The sequence below is a fragment of the Echeneis naucrates genome, chromosome 4, assembly GCF_900963305.1.
Source record: "Echeneis naucrates chromosome 4, fEcheNa1.1, whole genome shotgun sequence".
Taxonomy (NCBI): domain Eukaryota; kingdom Metazoa; phylum Chordata; class Actinopteri; order Carangiformes; family Echeneidae; genus Echeneis; species Echeneis naucrates.
Genome location: NC_042514.1, coordinates 7,550,372 through 7,571,013, shown reverse-complemented (window position 1 = coordinate 7,571,013; position 20,642 = coordinate 7,550,372). Strand labels below are relative to the sequence as shown.

The following is a 20,642-nucleotide window of genomic DNA, read 5'->3' as shown; positions in this document are numbered from 1 at the left end:
CGGGTCATGTGGTCTGATTTCTGCCACTTTGGATCTGTATCAAAAGATCTGACTTTTTCCTCACACGCACAAATCCAGAAGCTGTTTGCATTCAGCGAATTCAGTGTTTGTGTATTGACCTCATTTGCTGCTGCACAAGCTCCAGCTAACTGACAGTCCTCTAACATGGATGAGTTAGATTTAGAGAGACTGTTAAAAATAGCTTGGATCCCTAGATGTGTTTTTGGTTTAATTCGGATTTTTTAAACATTCATAAGCAAATCAGTTGAAAAATGTTCATTTTAACATGAACAGCTTGATTTATGCCCTTTTTTTTTAAAGCAATTTGAACATTTATACTATTTAATTACTAGATTAATATCAGAATTTGTCAACCTGAAAGTTCTTCTTGGAAAGTTTTGGAAATTGAGCGAAAGGAAAACAATCATTCAGTGGCACTTGAACTTCTTCTTGTGTTGAAATTTCATAGGTTCAATTAGATGCTTATAAACCCACATTTCTTTATTATGTTTCTCAGCTTTCCTGGTGAAAGTAGTTATATAAAACAAACAGCCAGCTGCTTGGCAGCTTTGACAGTAAAAAGGAAATGTAAATTTACTTCCTACCCAGGAGATTCAGCCAGATAGTTTCCCCAAACACATTAGTCAATGATTAGAAAAGGATGAATGACTGAAGCGAGGTGGAATTTATTCTTGTGAACTTGGCTGCTACTGAAAGAGGACTTTGATCTGCAGTGACTGTTATTCTTACAAGCTGCAGGCTTATTAATCAAGGACCATTTGTGAATATGCGGCAAAGTTGGCTGATGTCTCAGAGCAATAGTGTTAGTATGAGAGTCAATATCTGTCCTGGTGTGCATTTACAATATGGTACAAAATATGCACCTCTGATTGCTGCGCTTGTTTAAGGAGAAAAGCCTGCACATTCCTGGCACCAGCTACCTGCCTGCCCAGCCAGCAAAGTTTCTTTCTCATCTTTTATGGGCATCCTCCACAGTGTAGACAAGGCCAGATGGATAACTGCTGCTCTCTTTGGTCCTGTTGGCAGTGAGACCGACAATCCCATAATGCTCCCCAGAGAGCTGCATGCCAGGAACACTGTGCCGTCTAACTCCCACAGACACCTTGTTTAGTGGGCAGCTGGTTGGAAAAACACATGCACGCAGGCTGCTGGTTGTCGCCACAAAGATGCCATCGACAGAGTGAAAACACTAATTAAAACTTTGAGGATTAATTTCCATCTGTCACAGTATCCTTCTGGAGTTGGATGTGGAAGGGTTTACAGCAGCAGAATAAAACCACACCAAGATACTGAGGAACACCATCTCCCTCCCAGACAAAAGAGTTGGAACCTGAGTGAGCCATATAGATCTGTCAAACTCAGATTTGTAGCTGTAGTATGGAACCAGGCAACCCAAGACCTCTAGAGGACGCTCACATGGACTAACTCAAATGTGTGCAGCACTTGGAGTCGAAATTCAAAGTAGAATCTCAAGCTGGGTCCATCTGCATTCCTGGCGTCATTATTCAGAGAGTTTTATGAAAATCATTTGAGTTGACATGTCCAACTTGTCACAAGTCACACTGTACAGATTTATCTAACAAGCTGTGTACATCCTTCAACAACAGAGCTGAACGACCTCTCTGCTGCAATCTCCTCCCTTCACTTTCTTGTCCCTCCTCTTACCGTGCTTGGATAAACGTTTTTCACCAAGGAATGGGTGTGTGCACTTTTCTAGATCCATCTGCGCATGTCCTGACCTAATGTAGATCAGGAGAAAGCACACGGTCGGTTTCTCTGCCTTTGACTAACAACCCTGCATCCAAACAGACACGGGGCACCTATGAGTGGGCTCAAATTTCTGTCATCATCCAATCCAAATTGGTACCTCTGAGTTTCCTAATCTGTACAAAGGCCTCTCAGTCAGTGTCTAAATTTGACTAACTGAAGGAAATAATCAGGCCATTTCAGGTCAGCAGAGTTAACTAGACTGTAGTTCTTTACGGATGTTTTGTCATTCCAAGATTACTAACCACTTCATCAGTACGTGTGTTTAGATTTTTTTTTTTTAATCTACTGCCCACTCATAGCAGCTTTGTCTGGTTGTCCACCTCCAGACCATAATATATGCACAACCTGAGCAAACAGATCACTGCGCTCTATTTAAAATCCTCCTATTACACAGTGATTATTTTAGCATAAAGGGATGCTCGCTTGTACTATCCAAGCGGTTACAGCCAAATCAGTTGCAATGTTCAATTTCAGAAATTGCAAGTGAATTGGTATGGAGCCTTGTTTTTTAGGGCACAGTGGGTTGTGTTAATGTTTGGCCTGTGGTAGGAGCACAGACAGTTTATCCAGGGTATTAATGAACCCCCCCCTACCACACGTTTTGTTTGTCCTGTCAGGCTCTGGAGTAGACGATGCTGTCGGCGAGGTGTCCATTCATGTGGAGATTTTCACTCACCCCAACACCGGAGAGCACAAAGTCACTGTGAAAGGTAAAAAAGTTTTAAGGTCCACTTGGCTTTTCCAGATCTTGCACCGCGGGACATGCCTCTGACTTGGTCCTGTTTGCATCTCACTATTCTATCTTTAATGTGGTTGTGTGATACAGTTGAAAGCTCCAGGAAAAGGTGGTAAGCGGACCTCAAGTTCAGGAAATGTTTGGAGTCATTCAGTGTGTTTAAAACGTACAACACTGAAATTAGTGGGTTAGTTATCAATGCTGATGAAGCCCAATATGATATTCTCCTGCAACTCCTGCAAGATGATCCCCAGGTTTGTGCAGAGCTCAGCTTGTTTCCCCCGTCATAGCCACATGGTTGAATGATTGTCTTAATCATCCCAGCCAGTCAATATCGCCATCACAACATCAAATTTGACACTTGATCTCTTACTCCTAAAAGGAAACGCCATTCCACACCCTGCTGACTCCCTTTGGCCAGCCTTATCGAGTTCAAGTCACTATTGCTGGTGTTCAGACTGACTTCTGGATCTGTACCCATCTATTTAAACTCAATCACACAGCCTGTGTGTTCCGACAGGGATTATACAGATAAGGCAATCACAGTCTAGCCTGTTCCTGCCTCAGCTTCCCTGATGGTGGAACAAGAAAACAAATGTACGTAGGACCAGAGCATCTCTGTTTATGCTAACCAGCACTTTCTACGATCCCTCCATTTCTTCAGATCTCTGCACTTATTGGATTTTGTTTTATTTAATAGATTTAGTATTTTGCATTTACAATAGGGTCTGCTACTGCTGTGGTGAGACCCCTCACATTTCCCACTAATTAAATGAAAATATCTATTTTCCCACTTCTAAGGACAGCTAAGAATAAATAATCCCATGAGCAGCCATTTCCAGCTATTTTCTTATATATTACTCAGATCAATTGAAAAGCCTTCAACTGAAGGAAATGAACTATAAATGTCATAATATATATATTCACCTCCTTTGATGGGACACATCAATATCATCAGTGGACCTGTGAGTCTGTAAATGTAATGCGTACATAAAAATAGGTAATATGACCATACAGGAGATAGAATATGAAACCAGTGCCTGGTTGTTTTTCTGTGGCCAAAGAAATATGGCATTGTGATGGAGTATCAAATTTCAATTCTGCCATCGCTATCTAGACAGGAAACTGAATGTGAAGCCTGAGGGAGAGCCAGGATTTTTTGATTTGCTCGCTCTCACACCACATTTTCACACGTTTTCTCCTCATGAATCTCTCACCCACCTCCCAACTGCCTCTCTCCTTCCACCTCTTCTGTCTCAGTGGTAGCAGCGAATGACCTGAGGTGGCAGACGCAGGGAATATTCCGGCCGTTTGTGGAGGTCTATATTATTGGGCCTCACCTCAGTGACAAAAAGAGGAAATACGCCACAAAGTCCAAGAACAACAGCTGGGCTCCTAAATACAATGAAACCTTCACCTTGTGAGTAGTTGAAGTTGATGATTACTTATGTGGACATAAGTACACTTATGTGGAGATGCTTCAGCAACACCTGTGCTTGTGTCTTTTCTGCCGCAGCACCCTGAGCAACGAGGTGGGTCCCGAGTGCTACGAACTGCAGGTGTGTGTGAAGGACTACTGCTTCGCCCGAGAGGACCGCACTGTAGGCATGGCCGTCCTGCAGCTGAAGGATGTGGCCTCCAAAGGCAGCGTCGCCTGCTGGCTGCCGCTTGGTAAACGCATCCACATGGATGAGACGGGCCTCACCGTGCTGCGCATCCTGTCCCAGCGCAACAACGATGACGTGGCCAAGGAGTTTGTCAAGCTGAAGTCCGACCAACGCTCTGCCGAGGAGGGCCGCAGCTAAGAGACGTAACACGATTTAAAACAGTGTTTGAAGCGCAATCAGATGTTACCACCTACTGCCCTAGAGCTCTCCCGAGCCACTGCTAACAACTGCCCTAACAATCCAGTCTTGGAAAAGCACAGATAAGACAAGTCATCACACACCCAGTGCTGTAAATACATTTATTTCAGTGGAAAGGGCCCAGTGCTAAGTAACACTTTGATTTTCTTCAGAAAAGCACCAGTGTCTTCGTTACAGATATCAGCCATCCTTCTAAAATGAACACCACATACAGTTTGATCATAGAGTATGTATCTATTTTGCTCTGTCCATAGAGGTGAATTATAACATACCATAACCACAGACATGCCCAGAAAAACTTATTTTGACCATTCAGTCAGAAATATCTTGTAGCCTTTGAATGTTTTCTTTTGTTTTTCTCACTGTTCTCCGCCTTCTCACTAACCTTACCTTTACTTACTTCCCCCAAACCCTGAGCACCTTTCCCCTTACTTTCCAGTTCCTCTCATTTCTCCCTGCTAAACCGGGGGACCAACAGAATATTACTATAATTGCTGAAATATGCCAAGACCAGCCCAAAGCACAACTGTCCAACTAATCCATGGCAAAACAAAAATGGCTGTATAGCGTCCAACATTCCAGATATCAGGGTGGGGAACACATATTGGGGACAAAATACTATTTATTTATGATACTTTTATATTTATTTACTGCTTTCTTGCAAATCATATTTATATTTGAAAAATTCTATCATTATAAGTGAAGTATAATATATCAGACATATGTAGAGTTATACAGGATTATTCAATGGACATGTGGAACTTGAAAGACTGTCCCCGTCTGTCTGTCTGTCTACCCTGTAACAGAGCACACTGCCTGACACCCTCAATGCCTTCTGTCGTGTTGACCCTTGTACAGTATGTCTGTGTCCTATATGGCGACAGTATAGAGATGAATCTGGTGGAGAAAAAAACGTAGTCAAGCACTGTCATTCACGTGTGTGTGTGTGTGTGTGTGTGAGAGAGGGAGTGAGCGAGCCCGCACGTCACAGTATAATTTGCATTTGAACACGTGGAGCTTGCAGTGTGTGTTTGTAATTTGTTCTAATGTTGGCCTCATGTTACCACCCGTGTTGCCTGTTACCTTCAAATGTAATCACAGAAAGCCATTACACAGGAAGAGAGGATGGAGAGTTCTGAAGCGTAATTTACTCATCTATTCTTTGTTACTGTAAACATTCCTCCACTCGGGTGTGTGAGAGAAAATCTGACCTTTTAACAAAGAAGAAAAAATTAATTGGAAAATCAAAGTTTGCCTGAAAAACAAAGAGTTCCCAAGACCCGAGTTTGCAAAAACATCCTGTGGGTTAAAAGACCACATAGCATGCAAGAAATAGATAGCACAAATAGCTAATGAACTACTAAGTATATTGATCCAGCTGCAGGGGATGAATCCTTAATAACAAGTCAGACCTCTGCTAAAGGGCTGCTGGTCCAGACCGCTCCATGTCTGGAACTGACACTAAAAGGAGGGCCTGCAATTTTGTCAGTTACTCTGTTAATCAGTGCAGAGATGTAGTATGAAGATTCAGAAGCGCAGGGTCTTTACTGCACCCATAGCAACACATTTATACTCTGCTCTAGCTTTGTTTGTCTACAGGAGCTAAATGTTTTGAATATAGGCCACGGACCGTCTAGCATGCCACACTGAATGCCCCTTTTTTTCATTGTGTTATTTGTCTATATAAGGTTTTTATGCTTGTTGTGAACAAAAAAGCAGTGATGAGGATGATTGGAGTCTACAAGACTTAAACGGACAAAAGATTTCAAAATGATCTAACGGCAGCAGTTTTGGTTTTTTCTCTTTGGAGTCCCCTCTGCCTGCAAAAGTGCTTGGAGTAATTTAAATGGCGCCCTCTTTTGAACGAGGTACAAGAACGCAGGAACTCTATGCATCAGAAAGTCTACGTAGATGAGACATTTTTGAAGCAGTCTTATAATGTTTACATTATTGATTATTGTCCTAATTATATCAGCACAAGTGGTTGTCTGATATGTCGCAAAAGCTGTCTCCATTGTAATGGGCCAACTATCACAGCTGCAGTCAAGCTGATTAGAGATTAGAGCTTTTCAACACAAACACAAAATAATGTGGAACAGATGTCAGTCAGTGTTGTTGTTGGGTGTTGTAAATAGCTCGGATGTAACAACACATGTCAGACTACGTGAAGTGAAGTTTGCTGCTCTTTTGTAGACTTGAATCTTGCTCCAGGTGACTGGGCAGTTGGGAATTATTCGTGTGTGCGTGCGAGATTGCATGTGTGTGTGTGCGTGCGTGTGTGCGCGTGTGTGCGCGTGTGCCTTTTTGGATATGTAGCTATTACTGGAAAACACAAGAAGACTGTGTACACACTGGAGATGAACAATTTGTTCAGATCAGGTCAGGTTGAAAAGGTTGGCTAAACAGCAAATAATTAACTGCCAGGTTGTAGTTTTGACATTGGCATTATATAGCATCATGCTGCTAATGTTAACTAGTTAGGAATCAAAACTAAACAGAATCTCAGCATGTTGTGAGACTCTTTGGTGTGTACATGGTCTGCTACTCTAAGGGGCCATCTGCACAACCTTTTACTAACTTTAAGAACAGGTAAACAACTGTCATCTAGCTGGAAATGCCACGAAAAAAAATCATTGTTTATTGTTGTTGACAATGATACGCAAGTCTTCATCCCTCAGAGGCTCAGATTGTGTGTTGGGGTTACAGGCTGGCATGTGGAACAGAAATGCACATAGACGGAAAGGACAAAGGATAAATATAGAAGCACAATGAAAAGCACAGAGAGACAGAGCAGACACATGCATGATTTGTCCTGTTCTGTCCAGCTAAGCAGACCACACAGACAGACGCCCGCACAGCAGTGCCGTCCCTGTACTTCCAGAAATGGTGCATGATGGGGAACAATAAAACAAAAAAAATGTTTTGTGCCAGCACGCATAATTATTTGATGTTAATTGCCAATTGTTGTCTCCTTTATTTTGATATTTCATTCTTGTTTTCTATTTTTCAAATGGTTGTGAATATATAAATATGTATTACTGATGATGTGTAGTGGTACAAAGTACTCGCATGAGAATTTTTTGATACACAAGATGTTTCTAATTTTTTTTTTTATTATTATTCTGGTTGTTCTTACTGAGGGTTGAGGTTACTGGGACTGCAGTCTCATTGTGTTTCTGCTTCCAATAAAATATGAAAAAAAAAATATATATATATATATATTGCTCCATGTTTGTCACACTGACACTTTTATTTCTTTTTACAGAATTGCCTAATTTAAATGACTCAGTTTCAATTAATTGGCCTTCATACCTTTTCAAACAAAGTTTAGTTTGTGAGCTGTGATGCAAATTTTGACAGAAACACACACCTCCTTCACCCAAGTCTACAGTTACACCATATACAGACTAACCCATTGATCACCAATTGGTTAATTAAACAAATCAGTGCCCCTAAAATATGTAAGAGAGGAATTAAAGTCGCATCACATCCTGAAAGTTATTTAAATTTCAAAGGACTAAAATCAAGACGCTGAGATGAGGAGATGACCTATTTACTAAACTCTACGTACAAAGGAGATCTTGAGGGAGTCTGGGATGACTAACTGCTCAGCATGGAGGACAGCAGGAGGCAAGTAAGGGAACGTGACAGGAAACACTCGCCTCACATCCATCAGGAGATGTGGAGGCTGCCCATCGCAGCGACCTTTGAGAAGCCCCTGGGAAAGCAGAGGATGAGACGCATTATTTTTAAGTTGTTAACCAAAACAGATCTTACAGTCATGGGGCTTGACTGTGGTACCTGGACAGAACGGATGAAATTGAGAGTAACTCTCTCATCCAGGTCACTGTGTGGAGTGTAGAGGGTCAGGATCTTAACAATCTGTTAAACAAAAACCAGAGATCAGTGAAAAGTTATCAACATAGCGTTGTATTTTTGTTTTGAAGACAGACAACAGATGGACCCACCTGCTGGCCGGACAGCGCAGTGCAGGTCTGAACCAGCGCCTCTGCATCTGCCTCCGTTTTCTTCCCTGCCTGCAGAAGCTGCACTGCCTGGATGAGCGGCTCCAGTGTGGCCGCAGCGCCTCCTGCTTGCAGACCTCGGCCACGCAGCCACTCCTCCAACAGGCTGACATTGTACCTAAATGACAGGAGGATAGGTTGACTGAAAATCTAATGCGTTTGTACAGGCAGCAGCTAAAGGGCGAAGTGTAAACACAAGCACACTATACACAGAACTTAAATATGTCTTTTATATTATAATTAATCAGAAAATGAAGCATTCACAGTAAAGTCTCCTTTGGGTTTTGACTGACCTATAGATTAAACAAAACAGTTTAATGGTGTCACCTTAGGCTCTAATAAAATGCAATGGATATTTTTTGAACATCCTCGAAAATCTTCACAATATTTTATTTTATAAGTATTCTCACCATAAAATAACACAGCTAAAGAGATATTATGTATACTGTGATAATAAATATACAATTAGATTTGACCTCTGACCTCTATTTGCATCTGAAGATGACATGGAGGGACGTTTTAGTTCAATGTATCTTAATAGGTAAAGATATAACATATGGAAGTTAAACTAATATAATTAAAATAAATGAATTCACAGCTAGATCAGTAAATTAAACACCTGACAAATCATGGTACTTCATCAGAAATCTTTCAGAAACAGTAATCTCACAGTTAGTGGCAGGTTCAGGATAACAGCAGCATAAAGTAGCAAAAATTATGTCAGCAATTTCTCAGCATTGTACATTTTTAAAGTGTGTGTAACTTTGGAGAGTTAAGGGTTGTTTACCGTATTTGCATGCCACGGCTGCAGCAGCACATGTCTTTGCGCAGCAGCAAGCTGTTTAGAGCGGATGCTGAGATGAAGTAGGTGAGCTGGCGGAAAGCCTGTTCCATCAGCACGAGGGGCAGGGCCTGATGTGAAAGAGCGGTGTGAAGGGCGCCAAGCTCCCTCAACACTGACGCCATAGTGGGCGCGGCATCACCTGGTCCGGTCCTGGGCTCCGAGCCTGCTCGCTTCCTAGGTGTTCCCAACTTGGCTGCTGGCCCGGATAGACCAGTGATGGTTTCAGACTCCAACAGGGCAGGGACTGAGGGCAGGGGACAGTGAGCATGTGAGCTGATAGCGTGAAGAGGAGCAGTAGCATCAGTATCGTCTTCAGTGTGGACGTACCTATGATGTTCTGCAGATGTGTCTCAGTGATGGAGAGGAGCTGCTGATAGGCCTGGATACAAAGGTCACTCAGGGCTCGAATAAGGTCACTCAGGTCACTCGTCAGTGGAACCAGTTCGTCTGAATCAAGAGTCTGAAAAGTAATACATCCAAAAATATTTTCATATGCCAATATTGGAAATATGAGAATTGTTCTTTAATAAATGAATATTCATCCCACCTGTTTTGGGGAGTGCTGTGTCAACAGGTCACCTAACACACAGGTGTTTTTCAGCCACAGAGCTGTCATAGCTATATCGTTGCTATGTTTCTGTAGGAACAGATAAATAAGAAGACGTGACATCATCATGTGGAGATCATCATCACTATTGTGTTTATGTTTCATATGAGTGTGAGAGAGAGATACATGTGGGACATTGCTGTTTACTTTCCTCTTAGGAGTTAGATTGTTGGAGTTAAACGCACACGTAGGGCAAAACCATCAGGGGCAATCACATGACAGTGTTTTCAAAGTTAGTTCATGTGGACCTCTACCGTAAAGTGACAATCAACCTGACAAGATGTGAACTGTCCTCAATGCATTAACCCTCAACCATATGGTGCACCAAACAGGTTCAGATCCCGGGTTACCTTCAGAGCCGCTTTCATAGCGGTGACAGCAGCGCTACAGAGTGAGCGAGCACGAGTTTGGTCTCCGCTGCAGTCGGCCTGGCGGACACACAGGAAAAGCACGCTGGCAGGGAGACCAGGCGGCAGAGACAGGGCGCTGTCAACACGGACGTCTGGAGCAAAGACAGAGAGCAGAGTGAACATGGCCAGGTCAAAACTGTCAGCTACACAGGAGTTGCTGCAAAGTTGCGGTCTCTTGCTATGGTCAGACCATCACACACAGGGACACTGTACTTATTATAATAAGTACATATGTATATATTGTCAAAAACAGGTTTCTATTTTTTATGCGAATTTTATCTTGCTATGATACGTTTTGTCTTCTTTTTCACTTCTAATCAGAGCCTTTCAGTTTCAAGTGATTAAAATGGACTGAATGCACAATGAACACCTGGCTAAAATATTCAAATATTTCGAGTTGAGTTGTATTTTGATGATGGCAAATGAATGAGGCAAATAAAATGTTTCGATTTTTTTGTATAAAGTTGGAGTGTGGTTCGTTATGGTTGCTCAAACAGCATGTCAATGTGTGAGTAAGTACATTCTGCTATACGCTGTATCATAATAAATCTTTCATTATTGTTGTCCTTCTGTTTCCCTGATGTGCAACAGACTTTTTACGTGTTCCTCGCATTGAGAGTTGTGGTAGGAAGAGGATGATGCAGATGAAAGCAGGAGTCAGTCTCACCTGTGATGAGGTTCTTGATGAGTTTAGTTTCATCTCTTTTCCGACATTCAAGCAGACCTGCCACTGATGCTGGCTTCGGTCGTGACGGGTAGGACAAGATCCCTGGGGTAAAAGCTGACAGGAGGAGAGAAAAGGGAAACTGAAACGGCAGCAAAAGCAAAAAAGAAACTGCAGAGATGTAAAAGAAGCTGTGATAACTGGGTTAGAGTATGATCATACATTAACCTGCTGGGTGTAAACAGAGTGAGGGCTTCTTTTCTACACGTGATTTTATGATAGATTTTTACTGAACTGTTCTCATTTGGAAAACATTTAAAGAGCAAATATTGTCCCATAAAGTATTGATAATTGAAAACACTCGATTTTATAATTTTCGTAGAACAGCAATTATTTGTAAACAAGTAGGAAATATTGATATAAGAGCTGGACTATATGAGAGACGTGAAAATGAAATTTCACCTTGAGTGAGGAGTTGTCGCAATGAGACTGTGTTTCTAAGCTCCTTCAGCTCCCTCCTCAGTTTGACACACTCCTTCTCTCTGGCCTCCAGCAGTTCCTGCAGTTCCTTCACACACAAACACACTTACATTTTGGATTCCAACCAAGGTGACTCACAGGGAGTGCAACAGAGGAAAAGCTTTTAAATAAACAGCATTACAAGCAGTGAGTTGAGAGGGCAGCTATGCCTCAGAATACACTGACTCTGGAGACTTGTGCTTATGTAAGAGAGAAAGAGATAAGCGAGTAGAGAGAAAGTAGGAAACAAAGTAGAGAGGAATAAATAATTCATGCGTGACAGGTGACTGCTTTAATAAATTTATACCTGTTGCAGTGCAGCAGAGGAAGAACTAGAGATTGCTTGACTGAGCTCACACCTGAGAGCCTCCATCTCCTGCTCCCACTGACTCCGCTGGGTACGCAGCTGATTCTCCAGAAACCTGATACAGACAGAGAGAGAAATGAAATGAGACAACAGAGGCAATCTATCAGTTGTTCGTGCAGTATTGATGGCAGAGATGGTAATGGCACTGATAGCGAGTGAGCAACTTCAGACTGACTTATTGGCCACTCGCACAGCATCGTAGGCGTGTGCCAGGTCCTCTTCTCTCATCTTCACCACCGGCTCTTTGGCCACATCCATCTTTTCCATCAGCTGGTCCTGTTGCAGCAAACATAAACTCAAGTGTTAAATCAGCAGCTGGAAAACAATCACAAGTGCTCACAAAATAGTGTGATGGATATATATATGAAACACATAAATCTGAGGAACATTTTGTGACATTCTGTTTTTGTTCCAAGTTTCGTCGTTTTTCCAACTCCCACTTTCTCTCACCATCGATGTTTCTGAGCTCCACATTGAGAATCTCCCCTCCAAGCAAGGAGATGTAACGCTGATCCTGCGGACCTCCTCCGGGGAGGGGAGAGCAGATGGGAAGGGTGACAGGGAGACGGGGGTGAGAGACTGGGGTGACCGTGGGACAGGTGAGGGCGAGAGAGTCTCCAGGCTCAGACTCTGGCCGGAGTCGGCCCTTCTGTGGCCCTTAGAGTGCTGTCATAAGTTGGGATTAAAAAAACAAGATGGATTTTAAAGGTGGAAATTGAAACAAATTCTGCAATTTTGTGGACATTTCAGTCAGGCACAGTTATGAACCTCTGTGAGCAGACTCATCTCTCGCAGGTTGTCATATCTCTGCTCCAGTCTGGTGAACTCTCTCAGGAGACCTTGGTACTTTCTTCTCTCTTCATCCAGCTCTTCCCTCAGAGCTGTGCTTGCCTTATTTAAAGCCTGATTTATGAACTCTGCGCACACACACACATGGAGTAAGAATAAGAAAATAGAAACGAGAGGGGGATAAAAAAGAAAAAATTAGGCATTAGCGCTGACTGTGTGGCTGCAAGAACTCACCTTCTTGTGCTTTTTCTTGTTCAAGGAGACGAGCAGCAAGATCGTCTCTCTCTTTGGTAAAACTGTCCTTTTCTCTGTGAAGGGCTTGCAGCTCCTTGAAAATAAGGATGAAGGAGAGTGAAAAGAGTTAAAAGTGGTGAAAACTTATTTATTAAACAAAGGATTATAGAAGGAAAATGTGTAATTACAGACAAGCATTTTGAAAGGTGTCAGAGTTTTCTTGACCTACTTCTGTGAGTTGAAGTATCTCCTGGGCAGCTTTGTCCTCAGCTCTCCTCATCTTCTCGACCTCTTCCTCACTGATGGCAGGACTGGGCTGAAGTTTTTCATATTTCTGGGCCTCCAGTTTCTGTATAGTGGCCCTCAGAGCCTCCAGCTCAGCGCTGGTGGCCTCTCGTTCTGCATGCAGGGTCTCTCTCAAAGCGGAGCTCTCTCTGGCCTGGACACATGAAAACATAACTTATTTATGAAAAGAGAATATGAAACAAAATGGTGTCTTAAATCAGATATTTTAGCAGTTTCAGGGGTCCCATCACAGGATGAAGACCCTGTTGAAACCTGTCACCTACCTCCTGGTCAGCTCTTAACTGGAGTTGCATCAGTTTGACTTCCATGCCTTTGTTGAGCTCTCTGTACCTTTCTACTGAGCGGGCCTCGGACTTAAGTTTCAGCAGCTCTCGCCTGGCGGCTCTGCGACGCACGCAGCACTGCATGAACACCACCGCAGCACGCACACGCCTATACATCTGCCTGGCCAGCCAACCACGTACTCTCGCCTGTAGTAAGACTGCAGCTCGCTCTGCCAGCAACTGAGGGAAGTGAATACAGTGAAAGGTTTAATCAGCTCAGGTAATGTCTCTATGAGTTACTCCTCTAAACAGAGCAGAATAAGGAACTCAAAATGCTCTTAAACTGGGAAAAGAGCTACATTTAAAATCTAATCAAGGTAGTTAGATGGTTAAGCCTTGTATTCAGCGCTGACCTCTCTGTATCTGCGGCGCACCAGTGTACCCCTGGTGAAGGCCTGGATGGTCACGGTCGCCTGGCGGATCATGAGAAACAGCTGTCTGACCACCACCATGCGGTAGGTCTTCTGGATCATTAAGGCAGCCTTGGTGTAGCGCAACGTCTCAGCCAGCCTGCAGCCAAATAGACAAAGAGACAATAGACATTTAATTAAGATTTGGAAAAATAAGTAAAGGGAATAAGTCTTATTATGAAGAAACTCGGGGTAAAAAAAGACACAGAAACATGTTTTGTTTTTCTAAAGCCAGTGTGAGAATGGCAATGAGTGATGATTGTGCAGTTTTAGCTCCACTGACGGAAGCCAGGCTCCTATAAACTGAATAAAACATCAGAACGTAGATAGAAAAGTGTTGTTTTGGTTCTCACCGTCTGGCCAGAGCGCCTCTGGAGTATCTCTGTATGGTGACCGTTGCCCAGAGGATCTTGCTGTATCTGATCCGGGACAGCCACCCTCTGACTCGGCTCTGGATGATCACAGCAGCGGCACGCAGCTTCTCAGCTCTCAGTCTCTCCAGAAGAGCCACCTGACCGGCCCGGAAAAATACTTTGGTCTTTCCAAAGCAGTACTGGTCTGGGTCGGGGATGAGATCAGGCAGGGTCCTCCTGCACGAGACTTGGGCCTGCTCCTCACTCCGAAACCCCTGAAGAAGAAGATGGTACCTGCTGAAGAACTCCTCGTACGTCCACCTAGAAGGGAAGATTTTGTGAAGAAATCACACACAAAAAGAAATATTATCAAGATCCTCCTCGATAATATTGTCTGCATGACTTTAAAGAATCAGCTCTCAAACTGTATGAGAGCTTTGTAGGGAGTGACGTGAGTGTCAAAGAAAAACTCTTTACCTGGATGGATAACCTGCAGCACTGATACGGATAGTCTCCAGCACACCACAGGCTCTCAGTTGTTGGACTGTCCTCTTGGGGTCAAACCTAACATGAGTCGTTTAGTGAAAACACATCTGTAATGCAAATGTTGCACAATGACTTAAGTGCGAAGGTGAGCCCAGAGCGGACTTACATAAAAGGCTCTTTGAGGTCGTTGGGTTTGATGCAGCGGACGTAGTGAGGAGTGGTGCTATTGAGGGTGTCCATCAGCATCTGTAAGGACTGACGGAACTGGAAGGCAAAAATTAAAGTCTCATTAAGGTGTGATTAATACAGAAATCTGTTGCTAAGGAGTTGCTCTATCGAGACACAAAGATGGGCTAAATGACAAGCAGCTCACCTGGAAGCCCACAGTCAGTTTGTGTTCTCGGGTGGATCTTTTCCCGGATCGAACGCTTCCATTGGCCACAGCAGACACGTTCTCCTGCTGCTGGAACAACTCAGCCACCAGCTCAGACTGACACACAAACACACACAGATGTCATTGATTCCCCGCTCACAAAGAAATGAAATCAACTTAAGACACTTATTTTGAACCTCATGTCTACCTGACTTGCTTTCAGGATGTTAATTAGCTCCTCAAAGACTGTATCTCGATTCTTGTCTAAGAAACTGTCACATTCATACTGCACCTGAAAAAAAATACAACACAAAAATTGTCCATACAAATACTGCTGGGAATCATAAGTTGCTTTTGGACAGCAATCATAACTTTGACAAACAGCTTCCTGGCAACATCAGTAAGAGATTGTGATAAATAGTGGAAGGTTCTCACAGTTCACAACCAGTTTTTTTCTCAGAGGAATGTTTTCATTACTCACCATGTCAGCGAAGTGCAGAATGATAAAGGCGCTGTTGGACATGCGAGGTTTCTGGAAGTGAGGGTGTCTCTTGCTGGTCAGGTGCTGGTTGTACAGCTTCTGGACCCAACTCTCGTCTGAGCCTTTAGGCATCTGATCATAAATGTCAAAACGATCACAGAGGCTGCAGCTGGACAGCTTATCACCAACGTCTACTGGATTTTTAAATGGACTTCAAGCTTCTATTCTACATTTTCAATCTTAAAGTTGAGGCAAAAAAATGTGTGAGAGAGAGATGGTTAAATAGGGATGTAAGGAGAGTCAGAAAAAAGACTAAAAGAGGTGATAGACTGACCCTGCACTCCTCATCCAACAGATCAAACAGGCCCAGTTGGCCCTCGATGAGATTGATGCACTGCTGATTGTCACTGAACTCAATCCTATTCCAGGCCAGCTCCTCCCGCACATACTCCTCCTGCTCCAGGTGGAACACATGCTAAAATAAAAAATCAGAAGTTAGAAAAATGAAAACATTTGAACTGGTAGAAAAACAAACACACACACACACACACACCAAAAAAAAAAACAAAAAAAAAAAACGGCAACCATTTGGAGCCATTTGAGATGATCGACGGCTTTGTTATGGAAAGATATTCTCTTACAGTCTGTACTCATTCCTCAGAAAGCCAGGACAGAGCAGTGCTTCCTCCTGCATTGTGTGACTAGGTGTGATTTAAAACAGGTTCATTAAAAATGAGGAAAGAGTGGATGACAAAAAAGTGTGAAGCAACCTTTAGGACTAGATTTATTCTAATCCTGAGTCAAAATCACTCATGCTCCATCTGTGTTGCTGTTTGTGTTAGTGGAATAAACACTAAAGGAGTTCTTGGCAAGAAGTGGCAGGAGAGATTAACCCAAGTATGTGACAGTGAGAACAATTTTGCCATTGGCACACGTGAATACGAACCCACCAAAACAACAGACAGAGGGACGCCTTGGCCATGACTTACCCGGTTAAACTGCTGCTGGAGTTTTTCATTTGCATAATTTATGCAGAACTGCTCAAAACTGTTCCGATCAAAGGTCTCAAACCTGCTCCAAGAGAATGACATTGTCAGATCAGCGTGAAGATACATTTTATCTGTAAACACCACCAGGCCAAACCACTCACCCATAGATATCTAGCACCCCTATGAAAGATTTGACCTGTCCCCTTTGGGTGTGCAGGGCAGAGTTGAGTCTCTGCACAGTCCATGTAAACAGCTGGCCGTACATGTGCTTAGCCAGAGCATCCCTGGCTTCCATCGCCTGCTGCCCCGACATGGGCTTGACCAGCATCTCTCCCCCTATGGCCAGTCTGCGATGACACAGCCAGTGGGCCATCTGAGGACCTTCAACGCCGAGCAGCTTAGAGAAGACAGCCAAAGAGCGGTCATCTGCCTGAGGAAAAAAAAAAACTGTCAAGTATAAAGGTGTGATGCACTGATGAGGAAATAGGATGACGGCTATGTGGAAACAATTTTTTTAATGAGTGAGTGGTGATTGTTTCAAATTTCTTACGTCAATATGAGCTCTATCTGCACTTCTCCCACTGACTTGGATGTTAACATTTCCCAGATGAAGAACAGCTGAAAGGATCCTGAAGAGCTCCATCTGTTGGTCAGGCTGCACACCTGCAATTTTGACAAACACCATCTTTTAACGTTCAGACAAGAACAACAACAATCCTACCAGCATCTGAAACTTGTCTCCTCAAATGTCTACAAATACATTAGGTACGTGGGAATTCAAATGCTTTGTATAATAATATTACCCAGAACAGTAAAAGCGTTGCGAGCGCGCTCCAGGTCTGACACATCATCAGTACCAGGTATCTGCATCTGTCCTCCCTGGCTGGTGTAGCGGAAGTACTCAGGTGCATCTGCAGCAGAGAATGAAACCATTCAGCAACATGCAACACCATAACAAACAGGACACCATGGACATGGAGGAGGGATTCTGTGTGGGCAAGGTTATCAATGGAGAGTGAGCGAGCTGAGGTTGATTTAACTGTGATTACATCTCACCCAGTTTAAGGGATCTCATTTCAGGCAGCTCTCTGGAGGCACACAGCTGGTAGAAGATGTGATAATTCCTCTCTGCTGATGCCTTCCAGACAAACCACAACAATCGGGAACATTAACACATGATATTTGATATACTTTGTGGCAATAAAGCTTCTGTTTTTGACAATGAAAGCTTTAAAATATGAAATGTTTTTTTTTTTTTTTTGGTTTAGCGAGTTTTTGCAGTGAGTGAGAAATTACCTGGAAGACGACCCTTGACTTCTCCAGCAGATACGTCCTCATGTTTGCCCCAATGATGTCCCCTTTTCTTCCAAAGCCAATCTCAATATATTTCCCAAAACGACTGCTGTTATCATTTCGAGTGGTTTTAGCATTTCCAATAGACTGCAGAGAAGAAGTAATTTTATTTTTTACATGTTTAGTTTTGTTTTTTTCTACATATATATATATATATATATATATATAGACCCATCACCTCCATGATAGGATTAGAAGCCAAAACTCTCTCCTCCACGCTGGTCTGCTGTGCTGCTCCTCCAACCGCAGCAAAGTATCTCATGGTGAATTTGGCTGAGACAGTTTTCCCTGAGCCAGATTCCCCACTGATGATGATTGACTGGTTTTGCTCCTCCCTGGCAGCACAAAGAACAGTGGCTATCAAGCCCCATATAGTGAAGTGATGCTTATCCCTGTTGCTGCAGGTTTCTAGTGGATATCAAGAGAGTGTGTGAAATGTTACCATTCCAATGAAAAAGGCCAACAAACACTTCATCTCCCGATGAAGATAACATGAACTGGCCGTTTGAGCTCTGACCTGGTCATAGTGCGATACGACTCCTCTGCCACTGAGAAGATGTGAGGTTCCATGTCAGCCATGTCCTGACCGCTGTATGCATCTATCACCTCCTCTCCATAAATGGGCAGCTGGTCATAGGGGTTGATGGCAACTAACACAATACCTGCAGGGAGAGGAAAACACAGAAAATATTCATCAATATGAGTTTGATGATTTAAACTAATTTCATAGAACTTCACTGTATTTTTTTATTTATTATGAAAATACTGGATGAGCAGAAGTAGTGGCTTCAGTGTTTTCAGTTCAACCTACTAATCCAAATGAAAAATCCTGATGTGGTACATCCCAAAATTGTGTAACTTCTGATTCCATGATTATCTCTGTTATTGTAGTTGTAGTCACATTATTTTGGGGATGGTTTCCCATCTAGATGCCATCTAGATGATAAACTTCAAGCTCCTTGGCTTCATCGCTGATAAACCTTATCTGTATTTTGCAGAAAATCTTTTTTGTTGCTGATGTAGCAATCTAACTTAACCCCAGACTCAAACTCTGCTGCTGTCAATACAAATCACTGCAGTCAAGTGAAGTCAGCAAAAACAAGATTTTCACGTTTCGGATGATAAGTTGCTTTACAAATTTATTTGAGATGAAAGTTTGCATGATCTAATTTGCAATAAAATCTGTAACCAGTAGCAGAAAGGGAGTTGCCTCCATGTGTCAGCCTTTGACCTGGTGTCATTTAGGTGACATTATGAGATATAATTATGCAGACAGAAGCATTCAGGAGCTGCCTGTCTCTGACATATTGCCAGTGCACAACTCCAGGACCTTTGGTCACTTGTATACTTGTTGGCCCTGTTTTAATGTGACGTTCACCGATGTCTTGATAGTTTATTTGTATCTCACACTGTGTTGACTTGTGAAGTGCTCACCGCAGTATGTGTAAATGCTGTTGTAGTCCAGGAATCTAACCCGGAGGTTGTGCAGGACAGCAGGCTCATGGAGGAAGCTCAGAGCTGTTAGATCATTTTCACCCTCCAGGATGTCGGGGTTGCCCAGAGGTGGGAGGTCCGAGGCAGAGCCCAGTGGATAATGAACCTTCTGCCAACGCAAAAGGGAAATGACGATCATAACCAAGATTAGTCAGTAAGATTGGCATGGTGGAGTTTTCTATAGACTATAAAACCTGAGCATTGACACTGATTTCTGTACAATGAGAATACTTGTCTCACGTTTCCATCTGACAGCTGTAGCAGGAGATGTTTGTCCCCAGGTTTGTAGTCCTGGAGGAGCTGGGATGACACCCAGACTGCATCAGGGTCAGGAATCCACACACTTGCTCCCTACGAAAGGAACATGGTATTACAAAACTGCAAAAAATATCACAGTGAATAAATAAAAGGGAAGTAGATACAGCTAACAGGTTGAACACAATAGGCTTATGTTGGAACTATCTAGGAGAGAAGAGACATTTGTTTTATTCTCTGTCTGACAGTTCAGGCATGTGCCACATTACCTGGTTCCACCCTGACAACAGATTTGTTCCTCATCAGCATAAAAGGCTCCTAAACAGTGTTAAAAATTAACGCTTGTCATCCATCTTTTAAATTGCTTGCATGGGTTATCCATTATCTCTATGCAACAAGCCTAAATCAGTGTGTTAGCTTTACAAAAAAGTGAGACTTAAAAATGTGCAGGTTCACAGAAATACGGTGGAAAAAAAAGTGCAGAGCACAGATTTTAACTCAGTGAGGCCGATCGGCTCAAGAGTACCTAAAAAATCAGGAAGAGGTAGTGATTTGAATTTTAAATCACATTTTATGGCAGATTAAATGACCAGAACATAACAAACATATATAATCAGTAAAGCAATAATCAGAAACTATTGGCGCTGCTGCTTTGACATCATAATCATTACTTTTCTTTAAGAGGACCAAGAAATGGTAGATGATGCAGCAGATATTGATCGAGTGCATCAATTAGAAATGTTTAAATAAATTCAGTCTTACCTTGCTGTATAGCTCTAGTGTTGCCATCATTAAGTTGATCAGAAAGGCAAATATGAAGACATCCCTGTGAAGGAAGAGCTGATGTCCTGCTCATCTGCAGTCACAGTGTGCAGGTGACAGTATGCTGCACTTTGTCCAGGCCCATATATAGGCAAAGGTCTGCCTGGTTAACTGTTAATCTGAAAGAGGAAGCAGGGGCTTGTCCA

At 42.8% G+C, this 20,642-nt stretch overlaps 2 protein-coding genes across 2 annotated transcripts in view; one reads left to right on the top strand and one right to left on the bottom strand.

Annotated features, from left to right (window-relative positions):
• Window positions 1-7,582, top strand: part of unc13a (unc-13 homolog A (C. elegans)) — a 41,276-nt gene extending 33,694 nt beyond the window's left edge. Inside the window, exons 42-44 of the mRNA XM_029499397.1 lie at window positions 2,409-2,501; window positions 3,788-3,947; window positions 4,044-7,582. Coding sequence (XP_029355257.1) covers window positions 2,409-2,501; window positions 3,788-3,947; window positions 4,044-4,332 — 542 coding nt within the window. The 3' untranslated portion in view covers window positions 4,333-7,582. The remainder of the gene's footprint in view (window positions 1-2,408; window positions 2,502-3,787; window positions 3,948-4,043) is intronic.
• On the bottom strand, window positions 4,481-20,518 carry LOC115041707 (unconventional myosin-Vb). The gene is made up of 35 exons (XM_029499398.1): window positions 20,437-20,518; window positions 19,660-19,770; window positions 19,360-19,528; window positions 18,443-18,587; window positions 18,104-18,260; window positions 17,869-18,012; window positions 17,629-17,710; window positions 17,376-17,483; window positions 17,123-17,235; window positions 16,734-17,002; window positions 16,573-16,654; window positions 15,918-16,058; window positions 15,584-15,715; window positions 15,311-15,394; window positions 15,103-15,219; window positions 14,896-14,993; window positions 14,721-14,807; window positions 14,244-14,564; window positions 13,834-13,990; window positions 13,421-13,660; window positions 13,081-13,290; window positions 12,852-12,945; window positions 12,597-12,745; window positions 12,279-12,494; window positions 12,004-12,104; window positions 11,769-11,883; window positions 11,405-11,510; window positions 10,946-11,059; window positions 10,219-10,370; window positions 9,809-9,898; window positions 9,589-9,721; window positions 9,205-9,505; window positions 8,361-8,535; window positions 8,194-8,274; window positions 4,481-8,110 (listed from the first exon to the last, which is right to left on the bottom strand). The coding sequence occupies exons 1-35, from the start codon at window positions 20,464-20,466 to the stop codon at window positions 7,949-7,951; spliced, it is 4,986 nt and encodes a 1,661-aa protein (XP_029355258.1). The 5' UTR covers window positions 20,467-20,518; the 3' UTR covers window positions 4,481-7,948.
• Between the last annotated feature and the right edge of the window lie 124 nt (window positions 20,519-20,642).

Coding starts and splice junctions, on each gene's coding strand:
- LOC115041707 (XM_029499398.1), bottom strand. CDS start 20,466: ATGATGGCAACACTAGAGCTATACAGCAAG. Junction 18,588..19,359: donor CAGCATTTACACATACTGCG/GTGAGCACTTCA, acceptor CTCTCCCTGCAG/GTATTGTGTTAGTTGCCATC. Junction 8,275..8,360: donor CTGCGCTGTCCGGCCAGCAG/GTGGGTCCATCT, acceptor TTTGTTTAACAG/ATTGTTAAGATCCTGACCCT.